We start from the raw sequence: 19,868 nt of genomic DNA on the forward strand, positions 1-19,868 counted from the left end.
CTCCCACAGTGTAAATTATTCACTAAATATCTTATTATAATATCTGAAGACATTGTATAATGACATTTCATGGGGTATGAGGAATGAAAAACTTGTTTTTGATACAATCGAGTATCCATCTCAATAGCCAGAATTTGTCTCCATTTTCCTTTCTCTATGTAAATTACTCACTCAATATATTGTTACAAAGTCTGAGAACATTGTATAGTGAATTTTTATGGGGTATGGGGAATGGAAAACAGTGATTGATAGATACATACAAGGATCTTGATAATAATCAGGTTTTGTCTCCATTTTTTCTCTCACAGTGTAAATTATTCACTAAATATCTAGTCACAAAGTCTGAAAACATTGTACAATGAAATTTCATGGGGTATGGGGAATGAAAGACAGTTTATTGATAGATACATACAAGGATCTTAATAATAACCAGGTTTTGTCTCCATTTTTTCTCTTATCATGTAAATTGCTCACTAAATGTCTTGTCATAAGGTCTGAAGACATTGTATAATGAAGTTTCATGGGATATGAGGAACGGAAAACAGTTTTTTAATACAGAATTTATAACATAACAACAGATTGATGCCCATTTTATGTCTTATCAACAAATGACATGCAATAGAGTTCGAATTTTCATCCATAAAAGAAGGTTTTGATTTCAAAAGAAATAGAAAAGTTGATTCTAGTTAAAAGAAAATAATTCTTATTTAAGAGAAACTTCTATAAATCTTCTTCTTACTATTGATAGCGATGAACCCATAATATGTAATCTATAGGGCTAAAATCCATCTTAGTTCTGTCCAGTCCAGTTATCAGTTTGAATAAATATTTCAACAAACTCAAACTTTGAAATCAGCCAACAAAAAAATTACTGACTAACTACACCCAATATATTCTTATTAAACTGCAAAAAGTTTTCTCTACTTAGAGCTATAATAAAGTTTAACAATCGATCAAATGAAATTATATTATATATTACTATATATTATTATATTATATAAATATTATAGCTATTCATATAAAAAAATAAATAAGATTTCAATAATTCTCATTTTGATGTATGTTTTTAACGTCTATTTCAAATAAAATAAAACAAATAACAAACACAAAATGAAATGTTTTTTTATACCCCTATTTGTATCTTATATAACTTCTTTACCTTTGTAAAATGATGGTAAAAGAAACTACAGGATGTAATTCTAGAAAATATTCAATGGCCATTTACTTACTGTCGAATAATAAACATATATTTTTGGAAAAAGTAGAATAATTCTACAAGTACTAAAATCGTAAGTCCTAACCTCAAATCTAATAGAATAACCGCAAAAACAAATCATATTAATATGCAGTATGATATAAGTAGTTACCATTTAAAAGCTTTGAAAATGGTTATTATATTTTTTTTTCGTACACAGTTATGTGACATTTTTTTTTCTTTAGTTTATCGATAGAATTTGAAAAAAAAATACGTAAGCTGATGATATATAGCCCTAAATGTAATAAACAAATGTGACTAATTATAAAATTATGATATATACCAATATGGTTCAATTACTGTCATAAAAATATAAAATCTTTTATCAGCATATCTATATAGATTACAATTTTTTATATAATTTCGGTTGTAGAAATTATTAATAATTTTTTATACATATGTCCGTATACATAAAGAATATAAATGTTAAATAAGGCACTGTAATCGTACTATAACGATAACATGTTATATCATTAATTTTACTTTAAAAATTTTTTTTCCATTATTATTATTACTGCATTGACGTCTGAAGGGAGCCATTTGCATAAATAAAAAAATAGTGAAAGCTATTGGAAAAATTGAAAAACGAAGTATTAAAAAAGCGTGCTGTGTAAATCAACCGAAAAAATTATTGCAAATAACAAAAAAATAATTAATCAATGTTAACATTTACCCAATGTTGCTATGTTGTTGTGTCGGTTGCTAGGCAGTCACCAAGGATACGAAATGGTCTTGCTAGTTTTGACAGGTGTATATATTCAGTTGATTTTATAAAACAGCAGCTCGTTTTACCATTGGAATTGTTTAAATAATTACACTGGTCCGGAGGTATAACTCCATTTTTACAGTAATGTATTAATAACTCACTAGAACTGCTGTTTATTGATTATTTTACGCAGCTGAAGTGCACGATGGCCATTACCGATAAAAGAGAAAACTGCAATTGATTCACACTGTTATTACCTATATTATCCGCAAGGCGCTCGGTAATCAATAAAAGAAATAATAAAAGTCCATATTACTTGATACACCAATAAACTAACCTCTCTTCATCCTGGTTTATACAAGACTGATAAATAGAGATTATCAGTACAATAACTATCATTTTGTTACTGTTGCCATGGGAACAATACGAATATACATACTTTAAAATCAAAAACCTTTATAAGTATTAATTACCAACTATTATATTCAGATATTATTGTCTGCAATTATTTAGGAAACTAATCGATTATTATTTAATCAGGATAGTAGGTGGGACCTTAAAAAATTGAGTATATCGGAATATTTTTGCTAAGAGAATTGTAGCTCCATCTATAGGTTGTTTAAAACATTTTTGTCTAAGTAGAAATCTCTCCACTTAGTAATAATTTGTCAGTAGATGGCATTGATAGGCTCTAATAGAATATTTTTACTTCTATTATGGTATTAATTCACAGAACTAAACTTTGATGTTTATGGGATCAATTATTATATAGTGTTAAATGTATTTGGTGATTTTGATAATTTTCTTATTATTATAATTAAATGCTATTAATTAAAATTGTATATATTTCAATGTTTACCATACATACGTTAATTTGGTGGAGTCTCAACTTTTTGTTCGTTTTAGTTTTTGTAGATCTGTGAATCAAATTGATTTTATTGATATTATAGATTAACCTAATTTTCCATCAATAATTGATTTTACGATTTTTAACAATTCTGTTGGGTCATTTTCAGAATAGTGTAATTGCAAAACGAAATCATTAATATTTCATTCAGATATGAAAATCGTATTATAAATTACAGAGAATTGTATACTTTATTGTGCCCTAGGAATGCAATCCAATTCCGATGTAATTACTACTATACTATGTATATGTACGTTTTTTATTATATTCGTATCAATATAAAAAACTCGTTTATTGTCTAAATATTTTTGGAAAAAAAAACAATGAAATTCAACTAAGTGTGATTATGATATAATATCAGGTCAGGGTGCGATTCTTCAATGAATAAATAGAGGGCGGCATGACTGGCTGATATTATCGTTTGTTTATTTTTCAACTGACTAATACAGGGATGCCGTATCTTAAATTTTATACCTGAATATACTTAAGAGCACAAAAATTGAAATATTTAACATTTTTAAATCCGATCATGTTAACTTTAGATGATTAAAATATATTATTCCATTATTTCCTATTGTCTGAAGATTTTTTGTGATTAAAACCAAACCGAATGAACGAAAAAATTATACCATTAGCATCACTTTTTTACGAGGCGAATATTCTACTACATCTAGATGGCTTTTAAATACATAGAATCCCTCAGATGCAGGTGTTGGTGATAAATTATAAAAATCACAAAAAATACTTATCAAAATAAAGCTCTAATCACAAATATATTAACAAATAATATACATGAGGCTTTACAATAAGTTTGAAGAAAATTGAAGAATCAGATCTATCTAGAACTTAGAATAAACAAAAACATTTGATTTTTTTTTCTTAAAAAAACTTTATTATACACTGAAAGAATAAATGTTGATATTTAAAAAAGAAATTTTTATTATCAAACAATAATTTCACAAAAGGATAAAATCTTTTATATATACGTCTTCGACACGGCAACTACGCCTTCGTCTGACGTTGTTAACTCGACACCGGCCCTGTGTGCTGTCACCTAATCCATCTGTGTGTTGCTCTTCTACACTTCTATGCATGCAAAACATTTCAAAGTAGATCAATCTGCGATACTTGAAAACGCATGTCAAGTTAATCGTGCATTTATCAATTGTTAAACGATCTGCCATTACGAATTTATCCACCCAAAGTGAAAATAGAAAGAATAATGGAGTGATTCGTGTTGTTTACATCCCGATTTGTTGACCAAATAAACTTGAAAAATGACCGTGAAAGAGTATTATTTATCGGTAACTACCAGTCGGTCGCCATCTTTTAAGTAACTACTCTTGCCAATGAACTTTTAAAATTTAATTTACAAAAGGGATGCTTTCGTTTTGGTGAAGTTACTTTAAAATTTTATTAGTGCAATATATTGAGTTTTATTTAGTTGAGAAGACGGCTCGTAAACCCAAAAGGTAAGGTTAGGAATTTTATTTATATTCATTCATATTTATAAAAACGTATATAGGCTTTAATTGTGTCAATTTAAAATATTTATCAAGTAAATAGTATTTATTTTAATTATCATATGTACAGTTTGGATAGATGGGTAGTATTTTTAAAATATTTTTCAACTAGATACAGGTGTATGGAATCTACCATTATAATTCCAAATAAGGCTGTATAATTTTAAGGAGTGTTAAGTTTCTAGGTTGTATAAAGTTTATTGTTTAAAAATTTATCATTAAACCATTATCACTAAATATTACCTCAATAAATAACCTTGAACGACTATATTCTATATAGAAGGGGTGTCGGTTCGATTCAAGATGTCATTTAGGTATTGTGTTTATCAAGATTACTTACGTCGATAACCATTTTCATTTTTCCTAATCTAAAAATAACCTAATCTGGTCACGTGATCTTTTACTTTTAATAACACGGAATAATTTCAAACAAAAACTCTATAATTACGTGGTGAATTTATAAAAATCGATAGAATAATATGTTCAAATTTAACTTTTTGAAAAAATTAATAACGATTACATATTTTTCCGTATTTAATAATTATAATTGATTGGCTGTTGTTCTAAGAAAAGTAGGCCATATTTAATTTCGGAAGCCAGGTGTCCTCTACGTTTATTCCTATTCTTATAAATGAATCGAACTTTTGACGACACTGTACTTCGTGTTGGTATAATATATGTATGTATAATACTTTCAACAATGTGCTGAAATCCGTATGCACAATATACATTTTTTTTTAATTTGTTCAGGTTAAAGTTCAAGTAGAAATTGTTATTCATTTTTTTATTTTTTAATTACAGTCAATTGATGTATTTCAAACTAGAAGTAATGGATTTGCCTTGCTCTTTTTTTTTATACATATTTTTGGATTTGACGTAAAAAAGTTAAAAAAGACACATTGATTCAAATTTATGAAAATAGTGTTTTTGGAAGCTTCTATATTAGGGAACTATTTATCCTCCGTTATTTAAGGTAATATTTTAACTCCCAAAAGCTACAGGTTGAACCGAAACTCATCAAAAAAAGACACATTTCGATATATTTAGAACAACAAGAAATTTGAAATGATAGAACATAACCTAACAATTTGTCCAGCCTTTGCTATACATATTTTTGATTTTGATGTAAAAAAGTTGGGAATGAATTTGAATTTGAATCAATGTTGATTCAAATTTATGGATAAGTGTTTTTAAAAGCTTCTATACCAGGAAATTATTTATCTTCCGTTGTTTAAAGTAACATGTCATCTCCCAAAACGTACAGAGTGAGTCGAAACTCATCAAAAAAGACATTTCGATATATTTAGAACAATAAAAAATTTGACATGATAGAACATACCCTAACTTTATTTTTGTGTAGTATTTTAAAATAGCTCATATTATACACAATACAGTGTAATAGAAAAGTGAAAATTTCGTCATTTGTAATCAGTTAAAAAATATATAAAAATTGTCGAAAGGTACATTCTTAAATGTTATGTTAAACCTAAAATCAAGACAAATCATCAAAAAAGTCTAAGAAGTAATAAAATAAAGAAAGTGATATGTGTATATATGATTTAATAAGGTAATAATAAGAAAAAAAAGTATTTTCTGTTGTTAATATATTTTTTTTGCAAATAATATGTTTGCCGTAATTTGCCAAAATTGCTGTATAAATCGTTTTTTTTTTTTCGAACGATTTCTTTATTGTTCGCACAACTAATGTTGGCCGGTTTGAATAGATGGAAGCACTTATCAAGAAATTAGATTGGAGTCGTGATTCCGGTTCCCTTTAACTTTTACGATACAGTATCGGCTTAGCACAAACAGGGGTCAATAAACTACGAAAATTATCAGACGTGTCACTGGGTTATTTAATTGTAAATTAGAGAGTGAAATTTCATTTTTTTCGTGGACTCTCACACACTAGATGTAAAAAGATTTTTGAAGTTTCGTAAGGGAAGGGTGTAAAAAATTGATAATATCTATCTTATCAGCCTCACCCTCTCTCTCTATTCTCTCTTTGTCCTAACCCTACTAGTGTCTTTTTCATCGTAAAAAATTAGTTATTCGTAATATACATATGAACTATAATAAAAAAAATCATTGATTTGCTGTTATTTTAATCATCTTGATTTTTTTTAGTTCTTTATTTATGTGTAATAGAAGAAATTAGTTGTTTACATTTTTTTAACATAAATTTCTACTTATATCATTTATCAATAACGATCGTCGAAGAAGAATTAAGAATTTTTGGCGTCTCGCAAAGAAAGGGGATGAAAAAAAATTACCTAACATTACCTAATCACGTATTTTCAGCTACTGATATTTTGTGTCTATATTTAGATGTTTTATAACACAAAAAAAGCTGAAGATTCATGATTATGTTGGTAAAAAAATTGTTTTCGTCCCCTTCCTTTGTCAGACGACAAAAACCATTTTAGATACAATCATCTAGTGTGTTAGTATCTGGTTAGAATTTGGAATTCCGTTTCCGGAACGTCAACCATTTTTTTATGTAATTTGTCGAATATTTTTATAATTCGAGGTACGTTGGAAGTTTGTTGCAAATTATTCAATTTTCAGGCACGGATGGGGTGTAAAAGGGATTGGTACCATGGCAGATAACCACTGTTTTTCTGGAGGCGGTAAGTAATTTTAACATTTGGTTTCGGATTATTATTTACATAACCTTAAATAAATTATTTTAAATTATAAAACTGCCATAATACAACATTGGAATTAAATATTTTCAACTTTTTAATTGCCCCTCGTAAGTGTTATTGTAGAAAATATTTCCTATATAATTATTTTTGTTTTTTGAAAAAATTCAATACCGATAATATTAATTTATTTTTAATGAAAATTGCAGAAATATTTTTTTCCATATCTAGATTTCTTTTATTGAATTTTTGCAAAGCGAGATCTAGCGGTAGGAGGTCGAACTTGAAATCTCGCTTCGACCGGGGACTCAATAAGCTTTTATTTGTTTTGATTGCATATTCGTTTTGTGCAACAGCATCTCAATGTTTCACTTGATATCTTTCTGATTGTTCGATTGACACATGTTAGGTGTGTCTCTAACAATCGAATAGAATCTTCTAGATGTCATGAGAATGGGCCGAGATCTAACTATACACGCTAATATTAAGTGGAATTGACAATTATCCAAGGTCAAGAGATTAATCAATTACTTCATTACTGTTTTTTAAAGAATTACTTAAATTCGTATTAAATTTTTTATGTCTTCATAAAATCTGACGTTTCGATTTAATCTCATCACTAAATTATACAACGTATATTTTCATCATGAAGTAAATATAAATATATAGAATAGTTTCTTATTTTTTTCGTTCCCGAAAAGACGTATTAATTATTGTTTAAATTATTATTAGGGTTATAATTTTAAGTCTTGAGTAGACCTGCTAGGTATTAATCTTTTGTTGGGTTATAAAAGAAACTCGATGATCGCGGCACGAGCGCGGTTGGCCCTGTCCGTCAAGGGCTGCCGCGGTGTTGCCAAAATATAAACTACTTCAATGTCGATATCATAACGGGTTATCACTTATGAAATAAATTCATCGAAGCTTCATTTTTCAAATGTGATTATAATCACGTTTTTTTTCAACTTTTATTGACTTTTTTGTAAGAATTAATCGGGTAGGTGTGGTCATATGTTTCATGAAATGGCATCGTCGCTTGATAGTCATCTGAATTGATTAAAACTTGTATTGAGTATTAATTTAAAGTTGTGGGGGTAATAGGTGTATGTAAACTAATCCTAAAGAGTTTTTTTTTCAATTTAATATAATTCGTTGTCGAAAATACTGAAATCTGACTTATTTATAATTAAAAGTATTTAAATATAACGTATAATGTAAAATTTGGCAACAAAGCTTTTATAGAATATTTTAAAATGTATAATCGCGCAATAAAAAAAAATGTACATACTTAATTTTTAGACTTTATAAGTACTACGCATTTATTAAACGTAATTGTGTATTTCCTTATTTTCGTTGTCGATAAAATACGTCTCCGAAATCTATTGAATTGAATCGAAACCGGCAACAGCGCAATCGAGTGCTCCGTTTACTCTCGTATCGTTGATCGTTGCATAAGAGTAATAAACGACAAGAAGATGAGCCGAAACCTAAACGCACAAAACCGGCGGATACCGAATCATAGAACGCAACCGATCCGCAAGAAACATTGCCGGTTGTAGAATTGTTACGGCGTTGTCAAATTTCATAATAACTACAGTTTATATATTTGATTTTTCTGTTTTTTGTTTTATTATTGAGTTTTAAGAACTTTTTAAATCAAGGTTGTACATTCTGTTTTGTTGTTATTAACAAAAATATATAAACTTTGAACACTTTGATTAAGGGGCAATTTTACAAGCGAAGGTTAACCCTCAAACCCCACAGATATCGACTTTTTACGTTTTATAGCTATAGTTCACTGTCAAACTTCGATTTAAACTGACAATTCCAACCTTATTTCTTCAAATTGTTAACATTTCAACGATAATATTTTGAGTAAACGATTTTAGTTTTACTAAGATTATTGTTGATTTACTAAATGCTATGTAGTAATAGTAAATAAAGTTTGAGCTATATTTCCGTGAGGGTGAAAACTGACAAAAAATATGGATTCAACTATGACCTTGAGAACTTGTGTATTATTGGTTTACACTAGAGTTTTATCCATATTTCAATCTCCAGTTTTACTACAAGTTGAAAAATCTCACCAAAACTATGATTCGAGATACTTTTGATAGTTATAGAATTTCAATTATCTATAGATAAATTTAACAATCCGGCAACGACGCTCAGCAGTCAGCTGTTATGTATTGTTGGCTGTAGAAGTGCGCGCTAGAGAGAGATAGAAATTACTAGAGAGTTGTTGAGTTGAGTGAGTGCATTTCGGTTTGAACAGCGGGTGGGACACCTGTTGAACGCTTTTCTCTCGTTAGCTTTGCTCGTTTCTCGTTTATTTTCTCTGTCTCTCTCGCTTTGTTGGCTCCCGTATCCGTATGAACACGCCGAAATGGCCAATGGAGGGATTCTGCAGATAACTGGATATGGCTTTAATGCCAGTAGCGGTACTCGCGGGAATCGTTACGGTTAATGCGTTTTATTATTGTGTCACCGTTCTTAATTGAGTGGATAATTTTTTTTGAATAGATTTTTATTATTGCTTTTAATCTAGTTATTATATATAAAAATAGAATTTAAAGAACGTAGATTTAGTTTTTAAGTGTTATTATATAGAATAAACAAGTTTACGATAAATTAAATAGTCTTCAAATTTTGACTCTAGTTTTTTCGCCAAAATTTTTGTAAAATTTATTTGTATAAAATCGAGATTTTAACAAAAAATTATTTGATGTGCAGAATTTGAATGAAGTTGATTAATTTTTTTTCTAATTTTCTCGTATATTGAAGGTATTTTTTTTAAATTAAAATAGTCTCTATATGATTTATCCCAAGTTAATTTCATAATCTGGAAAGTTTTTAAATCGAAAAAACACAAATTTCCCGATTTGTACCCGAAGACTATACTTAAAAAATTTTTTTAAGAATGTCGAATTTCTTCGAAAAGTACATGAATAAAAGAAAAAATTAAAAAAAAAACTATTGAATATCATAGTTTTAACAATTTTTACAAATTGCTAGAAATTTTGTGATTAGGTTAGGTTAGAATTCTCTTTTTTCGTGCTTCCCACTTCCTTTGCTACTTTTTATATAAATTCGTCAAGTGACAACAATTTCACCTTTTTCAATTTAAAATTTTTAATAATTTAAACATTGATTAAAATATAATATTCAAATCGTGAATTGTATAGTTTTTGAATTTTTTTATTATCAAAAAAAGTGTTGGATTTTTAATTTTCATTTTTGTCTTAAATGTGCCAAAGAACAAACTTTAAAAAATATTAATCTTTCGATGTTTTACAACCAAAAATAATGGCTTTTTATAATTCCTTTATATACGTTATTCGTAAATTATCTGTAATTTTCTTGATACGATATGAAAGAAATGAGTCGAATTGATAATATCCTTAAACAATTCGAGAATTTGGAGTTCACAGCATTTTGCGGACAGTTATGAACTAGCCCGCTGCTTGCTGTTGTTAAAACAGTGGTTAAAACTTACCGACACTCGCAACGTTGCCGGATCTGTTTCAAAACAATCAATGTCGTGTTTGAGGACACCCACTCGATTTGGTGTTGCTCTAGTGAATCGTAATTTTTCCGCCCGAAGCGACCACAGGTTTTTTTTGTAATGATTGTGTGGATTTTTAAACAAACGGTTAGAAAAAATATGACGTTGATTTCGATAGCTGGTTCATTTGTTTTTTTTTTTCTAAAAAGTACAGTATTTTTATATCCAAATTATTGGTACACTGAATGAAGATGAAAATAATTAATTTTGAAATACGAAAAAATATGTAAATGTAAATATGCAGTTGTGTTAGAAATCGTCTACAATAGACATAAATCCAAAGAAGATTGATCATTTTATAATAAAAAAACAATAATTTCTTAAACTTTCTGAGATGCTCATGTTTATGTATGGTGAATTGATAGAGGAAATATTGATCTATATTAACGACAATATTTCGTTTTTCCACTTTAATTTTCATGGAAAACATACAGGGTGAAAGTTGAAGTGAAATTATTTGTGACATATTACAAGAAAAAAAAATGTAGTGGCTACATTTATGATAAAAAACAACTACAATAAAGGAAAATTGAAAGAAGAATGTTCATTCTATAATAAAAAAAAAATAGAAACTGTTTCGTGATAACACAAACTGATTTACAGAGTGTTAAAGTTAAATGTTCTGAAAAATTTGTCGACATGCTTATGTATAAATATTTATATTTCTAAAACTATCTAAGATGCTCAAGTTTATATATAGTGAAATGATAGAGGAGATATTGATTTATATTATCGACCATGTTTGGTTTTTCTATTTTAATTTTCATGGAAAACATACAGGGTGAAAGTTGAAGTGCAATTATTTGTGACATATTACAAGAAAAAAAAATGTAGTGGCTACATTTATGATAAAAAACAACTACAATAAAGGAAAATTGAAAGAAGAATGTTCATTCTATAATAAAAAAAGTAGAAACTCTTTCGTGATAACACAAACAGATTTACAGAGCGATAAATTTGAATGTTCTAAAAAATCTTTTGACATGGTCCTGTATAAATATTTACTTTTCTAAAACTGAGATGTTCATATTTATCTATGGTGAATTGATAGAGGAAACATTGATCTATATCAACGACCATGTTTGATTTTTCCAGTTTAATTTTCATGGAAAACATACAGGGTGAAAGTTGAAGTGAAATGATTGTGACATATTACAAGAAAAAAATTTGTAGTATCTACATTTATGTTGTAATAAATATCGTTTATGAAATGTTCCCATTCATATTAAAATGTTTTTTTTGTGTATAACTGTATTTATATGTTATTTCAGAAAAACTAATAAATATGATAAGTTAAAAACCATATTCACTTGTAACTGTTTTATTTTTCAATGGTTAGATTTTCTTTGGTCTATTATTGACTGGTGCAAAAATCTACTGGCATCAGTAATAATCGGGATGACAGCCACAGTGATAGAGATCGCGTAAAGCCGCCGCGCGTCCTGTGGCTTATTCACAGCGGCAACGGGCAACAGGAACGAACTCGGGAGAGAGTAGAGTAAGCAGGAGACGAGAGGTTTTAATCGTGTCGTGCCGATTGGCGCTATACGTAACAGCTGGGTCGATTACATTATTATACGTACGATCCTTGTCGGAACGGAGCGGAACAAACGAAATGACAAAATAGCTTCGGTGCGCGTAGATGCCACGTGCCGTTGAAAATAACCAGAAACTAGAAAAATTATCATTATTTTTTATATTGGGATATTTGCGTCGATTTTTATTCGGTTTGTAAATTTTGCAAAGATCTTTCTGTGAAATTCCACATTCTATTATATAATTTTTAATATTTTCATTTTTTTTTTCGTGTACCTCATCATACTTATATTTATTCATCAATTTCGCCATTTCACCAATAAACGAAAATCTAAAGAAGAGTGTTCATTTTCTAATAAAAAAGAAACAGTAGTTCTTTCGTAATAACACAAACTGATTTACAGAGCGTTAAAGTTGGATGTTCTGAAAAATCTTTTGACATGCTCCTGTATAAATATTTATATTTCTAAAACCATCTGAGATGCTCAAGTTTATGTATGGTGAAATGATGGAGGAAATAGTGATCTATATTATCGACCATGTTTGGTTTACCTATTTTAATTTTCATGGAAAACATACAGGGTGAAAGTTGAAGTGAAATTATTTGTGACATATTACAAGAAAAAAAATTGTAGTGGCTACATTTATGATAAAAAACCACTACAATAAAGGAAAATTGAAAGAAGAGTGTTCGTTCTATAATAAAAAAAAATAGAAACTGTTTCGTGATAACACAAACTGATTTACAGAGTGTTAAAGTTGAATGTTCTGAAAAATCTTTCGACATGCTCCTGTATAAATATTTACTTTTCTAAAACTATCTTAGATGTTCATGTTTATGTATGGCGAATTCATAAAGGAGAGATTGATCTATATTAACGACCATGTTTGATTTTTCCACTTTAATTTTTATGGAAAACATACAGGGTGAAAGTTGAAGTGAAATTATTTGTGACATATTACAAGAAAAAAAATTGTAGTGGCTACATTTATGATAAAAAACCACTACAATAAAGGAAAATTGAAAGAAGAGTGTTCATTCTGTAATGAAAAAAAAAATAGAAACTGTTTCGTGATAACACAAACTGATTTACAGAGTGTTAAAGTTGAATGTTCTGAAAAATCTTTCGACATGCTCCTGTATAAATATTTACTTTTCTAAAACTATCTTAGATGTTCATGTTTATGTATGGCGAATTGATAAAGGAGAGATTGATCTATATTAACGACCATGTTTGATTTTTCCACTTTAATTTTTATGGAAAACATACAGGGTGAAAGTTGAAGTGAAATTATTTGTGACATATTACAAGAAAAAAAATTGTAGTGGCGCTACATTTATGATAAAAAACAACTACAATAAAGGAAAATTGAAAGAAGAGTGTTCGTTCTATAATAAAAAAAAATAGAAACTGTTTCGTGATAACACAAACTGATTTACAGAGTGTTAAAGTTGAATGTTCTAAAAAATCTTTCGACATGCTCCTGTATAAATATTTACTTTTCTAAAACTATCTTAGATGTTCATGTTTATGTATGGCGAATTCATAAAGGAGAGATTGATCTATATTAACGACCATGTTTGATTTTTCCACTTTAATTTTTATGGAAAACATACAGGGTGAAAGTTGAAGTGAAATTATTTGTGACATATTACAAGAAAAAAAATTGTAGTGGCTACATTTATGATAAAAAACCACTACAATAAAGGAAAATTGAAAGAAGAGTGTTCATTCTGTAATGAAAAAAAAAATAGAAACTGTTTCGTGATAACACAAACTGATTTACAGAGTGTTAAAGTTGAATGTTCTGAAAAATCTTTCGACATGCTCCTGTATAAATATTTACTTTTCTAAAACTATCTTAGATGTTCATGTTTATGTATGGCGAATTGATAAAGGAGAGATTGATCTATATTAACGACCATGTTTGATTTTTCCACTTTAATTTTTATGGAAAACATACAGGGTGAAAGTTGAAGTGAAATTATTTGTGACATATTACAAGAAAAAAAATTGTAGTGGCGCTACATTTATGATAAAAAACAACTACAATAAAGGAAAATTGAAAGAAGAGTGTTCGTTCTATAATAAAAAAAAATAGAAACTGTTTCGTGATAACACAAACTGATTTACAGAGTGTTAAAGTTGAATGTTCTAAAAAATCTTTCGACATGCTCCTGTATAAATATTTATATTTCTAAAACCATCTGAGATGCTCAAGTTTATGTATGGTGAAATGATGGAGGAAATATTGATCTATATTATCGACCATGTTTGGTTTATCTATTTTAATTTTCATGGAAAACATACAGGGTGAAAGTTGAAGTGAAATTATTTGTGACATATTACAAGAAAAAAATTGTAGTGGCTACATTTATGATAAAAAACCACTACAATAAAGGAAAATTGGAAGAAGAGTGTTCGTTCTATAATAAAAAAAAATAGAAACTGTTTCGTGATAACACAAACTGATTTACAGAGTGTTAAAGTTGAATGTTCTGAAAAATCTTTCGACATGCTCCTGTATAAATATTTACTTTTCTAAAACTATCTTAGATGTTCATGTTTATGTATGGCGAATTGATAAAGGAGAGATTGATCTATATTAACGACCATGTTTGATTTTTCCACTTTAATTTTTATGGAAAACATACAGGGTGAAAGTTGAAGTGAAATTATTTGTGACATATTACAAGAAAAAAAATTGTAGTGGCGCTACATTTATGATAAAAAAAAACTACAATAAAGGAAAATTGAAAGAAGAGTGTTCGTTCTATAATAAAAAAAAAATAGAAACTGTTTCGTGATAACAGAAACTGATTTACAGAGTGTTAAAGTTGAATGTTCTGAAAAATCTTTCGACATGCTCCTGTATAAATATTTACTTTTCTAAAACTATCTTAGATGTTCATGTTTATGTATGGCGAATTGATAAAGGAGAGATTGATCTATATTAACGACCATGTTTGATTTTTCCACTTTAATTTTTATGGAAAACATACAGGGTGAAAGTTGAAGTGAAATTATTTGTGACATATTACAAGAAAAAAAATTGTAGTGGCGCTACATTTATGATAAAAAACAACTACAATAAAGGAAAATTGAAAGAAGAGTGTTCGTTCTATAATAAAAAAAAATAGAAACTGTTTCGTGATAACACAAACTGATTTACAGAGTGTTAAAGTTGAATGTTCTAAAAAATCTTTCGACATGCTCCTGTATAAATATTTATATTTCTAAAACCATCTGAGATGCTCAAGTTTATGTATGGAGAAATGATGGAGGAAATATTGATCTATATTATCGACCATGTTTGGTTTATCTATTTTAATTTTCATGGAAAACATACAGGGTGAAAGTTGAAGTGAAATTATTTGTGATATATTACAAGAAAAAAAATTGTAGTGGCGCTACATTTATGATAAAAAACAACTACAATAAAGGAAAATTGAAAGAAGAGTGTTCGTTCTATAATAAAAAAAAAATAGAAACTGTTTCGTGATAACACAAACTGATTTACAGAGTGTTAAAGTTGAATGTTCTAAAAAATCTTTCGACATGCTCCTGTATAAATATTTACTTTTCTAAAACTATCTTAGATGTTCATGTTTATGTATGGCGAATTGATAAAGGAGAGATTGATCTATATTAACGACCATGTTTGATTTTTCCACTTTAATTTTTATGGAAAACATACAGGGTGAAAGTTGAAGTGAAATTATTTGTGACATATTACAAGAAAAAAAATTGTAGTGGCGCTACATTTATGATAAAAAACAACTACAATAAAGGAAAATTGAAAGAAGAGTGTTCGTTCTATAATAAAAAAAAATAGAAACTGTTTCGTGATAACACAAACTGATTTACAGAGTGTTAAAGTTGAATGTTCTAAAAAATCTTTCGACATGCTCCTGTATAAATATTTATATTTCTAAAACCATCTGAGATGCTCAAGTTTATGTATGGTGAAATGATGGAGGAAATATTGATCTATATTATCGACCATGTTTGGTTTATCTATTTTAATTTTCATGGAAAACATACAGGGTGAAAGTTGAAGTGAAATTATTTGTGACATATTACAAGAAAAAAAATTGTAGTGGCTACATTTATGATAAAAAACCACTACAATAAAGGAAAATTGAAAGAAGAGTGTTCATTCTGTAATAAAAAAAATAGAAACTGTTTCGTGATAACACAAACTGATTTACAGAGTGTTAAAGTTGAATGTTCTGAAAAATCTTTCGACATGCTCCTGTATAAATATTTACTTTTCTAAAACTATCTTAGATGTTCATGTTTATGTATGGCGAATTGATAAAGGAGAGATTGATCTATATTAACGACCATGTTTGATTTTTCCACTTTAATTTTTATGGAAAACATACAGGGTGAAAGTTGAAGTGAAATTATTTGTGACATATTACAAGAAAAAAAATTGTAGTGGCGCTACATTTATGATAAAAAACAACTACAATAAAGGAAAATTGAAAGAAGAGTGTTCGTTCTATAATAAAAAAAAAATAGAAACTGTTTCGTGATAACACAAACTGATTTACAGAGTGTTAAAGTTGAATGTTCTAAAAAATCTTTCGACATGCTCCTGTATAAATATTTATATTTCTAAAACCATCTGAGATGCTCAAGTTTATGTATGGCGAAATGATGGAGGAAATATTGATCTATATTATCGACCATGTTTGGTTTATCTATTTTAATTTTCATGGAAAACATACAGGGTGAAAGTTGAAGTGAAATTATTTGTGACATATTACAAGAAAAAAAATTGTAGTGGCTACATTTATGATAAAAAACCACTACAATAAAGGAAAATTGAAAGAAGAGTGTTCATTCTGTAATAAAAAAAATAGAAACTGTTTCGTGATAACACAAACTGATTTACAGAGTGTTAAAGTTGAATGTTCTGAAAAATCTTTCGACATGCTCCTGTATAAATATTTACTTTTCTAAAACTATCTTAGATGTTCATGTTTATGTATGGCGAATTGATAAAGGAGAGATTGATCTATATTAACGACCATGTTTGATTTTTCCACTTTAATTTTTATGGAAAACATACAGGGTGAAAGTTGAAGTGAAATTATTTGTGACATATTACAAGAAAAAAAATTGTAGTGGCGCTACATTTATGATAAAAAACAACTACAATAAAGGAAAATTGAAAGAAGAGTGTTCGTTCTATAATAAAAAAAAAATAGAAACTGTTTCGTGATAACACAAACTGATTTACAGAGTGTTAAAGTTGAATGTTCTAAAAAATCTTTCGACATGCTCCTGTATAAATATTTATATTTCTAAAACCATCTGAGATGCTCAAGTTTATGTATGGCGAAATGATGGAGGAAATATTGATCTATATTATCGACCATGTTTGGTTTATCTATTTTAATTTTCATGGAAAACATACAGGGTGAAAGTTGAAGTGAAATTATTTGTGACATATTACAAGAAAAAAAATTGTAGTGGCTACATTTATGATAAAAAACCACTACAATAAAGGAAAATTGAAAGAAGAGTGTTCATTCTGTAATGAAAAAAAAAATAGAAACTGTTTCGTGATAACACAAACTGATTTACAGAGTGTTAAAGTTGAATGTTCTGAAAAATCTTTCGACATGCTCCTGTATAAATATTTATATTTCTAAAATTATCTAAGATGCTCACCTTTATATATGGTGAAATGATAGAGGAGAGATTGATCTATATCAACGACCATATTTGATTTTTCCACTTAAATTTTTATGGAAAACATACAGGGTGAAAGTTGTAATTTAATTATTTGTGTGATATCAGAAGAAAAAAATTGCAGTGGCTACATTTATGATAAAAAACAATTACAATAAACGAAAATCGAAAGATGAGTATTCATTCTATCATATTTTTTTTAATATTCTCATTTTTTTCGTGTACTTCATCATACTCATATTTATTCATCAATTTCTATATTTTTGATTTAATTATCGCCATTTTTTGCCGAGTATTTGTAAATTCTTCAAAGAAATGTAAAATTTTTTCATTTTTTTTCTCAAATTCCTTACGTTTCTTGTCGGTAAGTCATCATATAATTCACTAACTTTTATTTCTTTTTATACTGTTTCTTAAATTTCTTCACTATTCCCTTTGTTTTTGAGTCAATTATCGTTTATTTGCTGTTTTTATTCGATTTACACATTCTAAAAAGTTCTTTCCATAAAAAGTATTTTATTTTATTATATATTTCCATTTCCTTTATGTATCTTATCATACAATTAACTCACTTATTCATTTTTCACTATTTAATGATATTTTTTCATCTCTCAATCTAGTACTTGATACTTTTCTTAACTTTTTATGCCTCTTAATTAATCTAGTCGTTTGTCATTCTATAAATCCCTCATGTGCCCTAAATATTTCCTTACAGGTTTCTATAATTCAAAAGACACAATTTTTTAATCATATATTATATAAATTTCACAAAAAAAACATAAATTCAAACTATTACCGAGGTAACTTTGAAACGTAGTCTAAAATAACCGATCCCTTTAAAAAATGATGTGATCAACCATATTTTTAAATTTTTCAATTAATTAATGCCAAAACGTAATCGATATTTCATATATAATAACTTTGCTGTACGTATTTCTGTTTTGTTTAGCAAATTTTTGTTTACGAACAAATTCAAAAGTTGTATCGAGAAAATGAAATAAAAAAATTCAAACAATTATCTATCATCCCTCGTAATCTAAAACGATCTCGCCGTGAGAGAACCCTCGAAGCGCACTCCCAAACATTATTCAAACGTCATCCGTATCAAAGATTTTCCCACCTTCTAACCGGCAACGTCGCTTCTCAGCTGTATGGAAAGTTACCGTGCTTTACTCTGTTTGCGGTGTCCTTGTTCATATTTTTATATGTCGTTTCAATCAAATAAAGATCAAATTAGATACTATATATATTTCGTTGTGGTTTGAATGAGTTTTCTAGTGCGTTTTTATGGGGAAAACGTATGTTTTGGTTTATAGATTTCCCGGAAGATGCTGTATTTTAGAGGTAAGTGCCCAAGTTATTCGATTCTTCTACAAATATACAAATAACGATCAGCCATTGTGAAATTTCTTATAAAACGATAATGTAGGTTGATATTTATATGATATTTTGTCGTTTTTTTTTGAAATATTTGTAATAATATTGAAATAATCATGATTTAGTATTATGCCACGTTTCATAGATAATTCGTTTTGAACAATATTGAAATAATCGTCTTTAATACTATACATGTCTCTAATATGGTCTATATGCAGTAGTTTACTTGTTAATACCTATTAATATTTACATACATACAATTATAATGTATACAGGTTGTCCTAAATTACAGACCCGATGTCAACGAAGATTTTTATACATGTGTACACAATTGTACAAATTATTAGCAAACAAAATATTTTTTTTTCAACTTATATTCTTCCAGGACTTATTGGGATACGATCCTAATAGTTAATTGCAATTTTTTGACACCTTATAATTTAAATATATACAAACAACTTTTTTGTACACTATTTTTATGTTTTCTGACGATGTTTTCATATGTAGACGTCGAAACGCTTGTTAAAAATTTTAAATAAAAATTGACTGCTAGTTTCTGCGTATTTTATTATCAAAATTATTTGTCTTCAGTTAATAGGGACGTTTTTTCTGTCCCAATTGTCTCTACTAGAGCCTTTTTGGTTAT

The 19,868-nt window shown here is 28.1% G+C and overlaps 2 protein-coding genes across 10 annotated transcripts in view; one reads left to right on the plus strand and one right to left on the minus strand.

Annotated features, from left to right (window-relative positions):
* Positions 1-2,369, minus strand: part of LOC130443399 (transcription factor RFX3) — a 45,934-nt gene extending 43,565 nt beyond the window's left edge. For 2 of the 3 annotated variants that reach the window (XM_056777988.1, XM_056777987.1), the window contains exon 1: positions 1,929-2,292. The gene's annotated coding sequence lies outside the window, so the exon portion shown is untranslated. Of the gene's footprint in view, positions 1-1,928 lie in introns of all 3 variants that reach the window. The other variant, XM_056777986.1, reaches the window with a different exon arrangement.
* A 1,541-nt stretch (positions 2,370-3,910) lies between these two features.
* The window catches only part of LOC130443396 (serine/threonine-protein kinase tousled-like 2), a 107,210-nt gene continuing 91,252 nt past the window's right edge, over positions 3,911-19,868 (plus strand). The window contains exons 1-2 of one of the 7 annotated variants that reach the window (XM_056777973.1): positions 3,911-4,340; positions 6,960-7,021. In XM_056777973.1, coding sequence (XP_056633951.1) covers positions 6,991-7,021 — 31 coding nt within the window. In that variant the 5' untranslated portion in view covers positions 3,911-4,340; positions 6,960-6,990. Of the gene's footprint in view, positions 4,346-6,959; positions 7,022-18,714; positions 19,190-19,868 lie in introns of those variants that run through there. The other 6 variants (XM_056777971.1, XM_056777970.1, XM_056777984.1 and 3 more) reach the window with 6 other exon arrangements.

This window comes from Diorhabda sublineata, chromosome 4 (genome assembly GCF_026230105.1).
Source record: "Diorhabda sublineata isolate icDioSubl1.1 chromosome 4, icDioSubl1.1, whole genome shotgun sequence".
NCBI lineage: Eukaryota > Metazoa > Arthropoda > Insecta > Coleoptera > Chrysomelidae > Diorhabda > Diorhabda sublineata.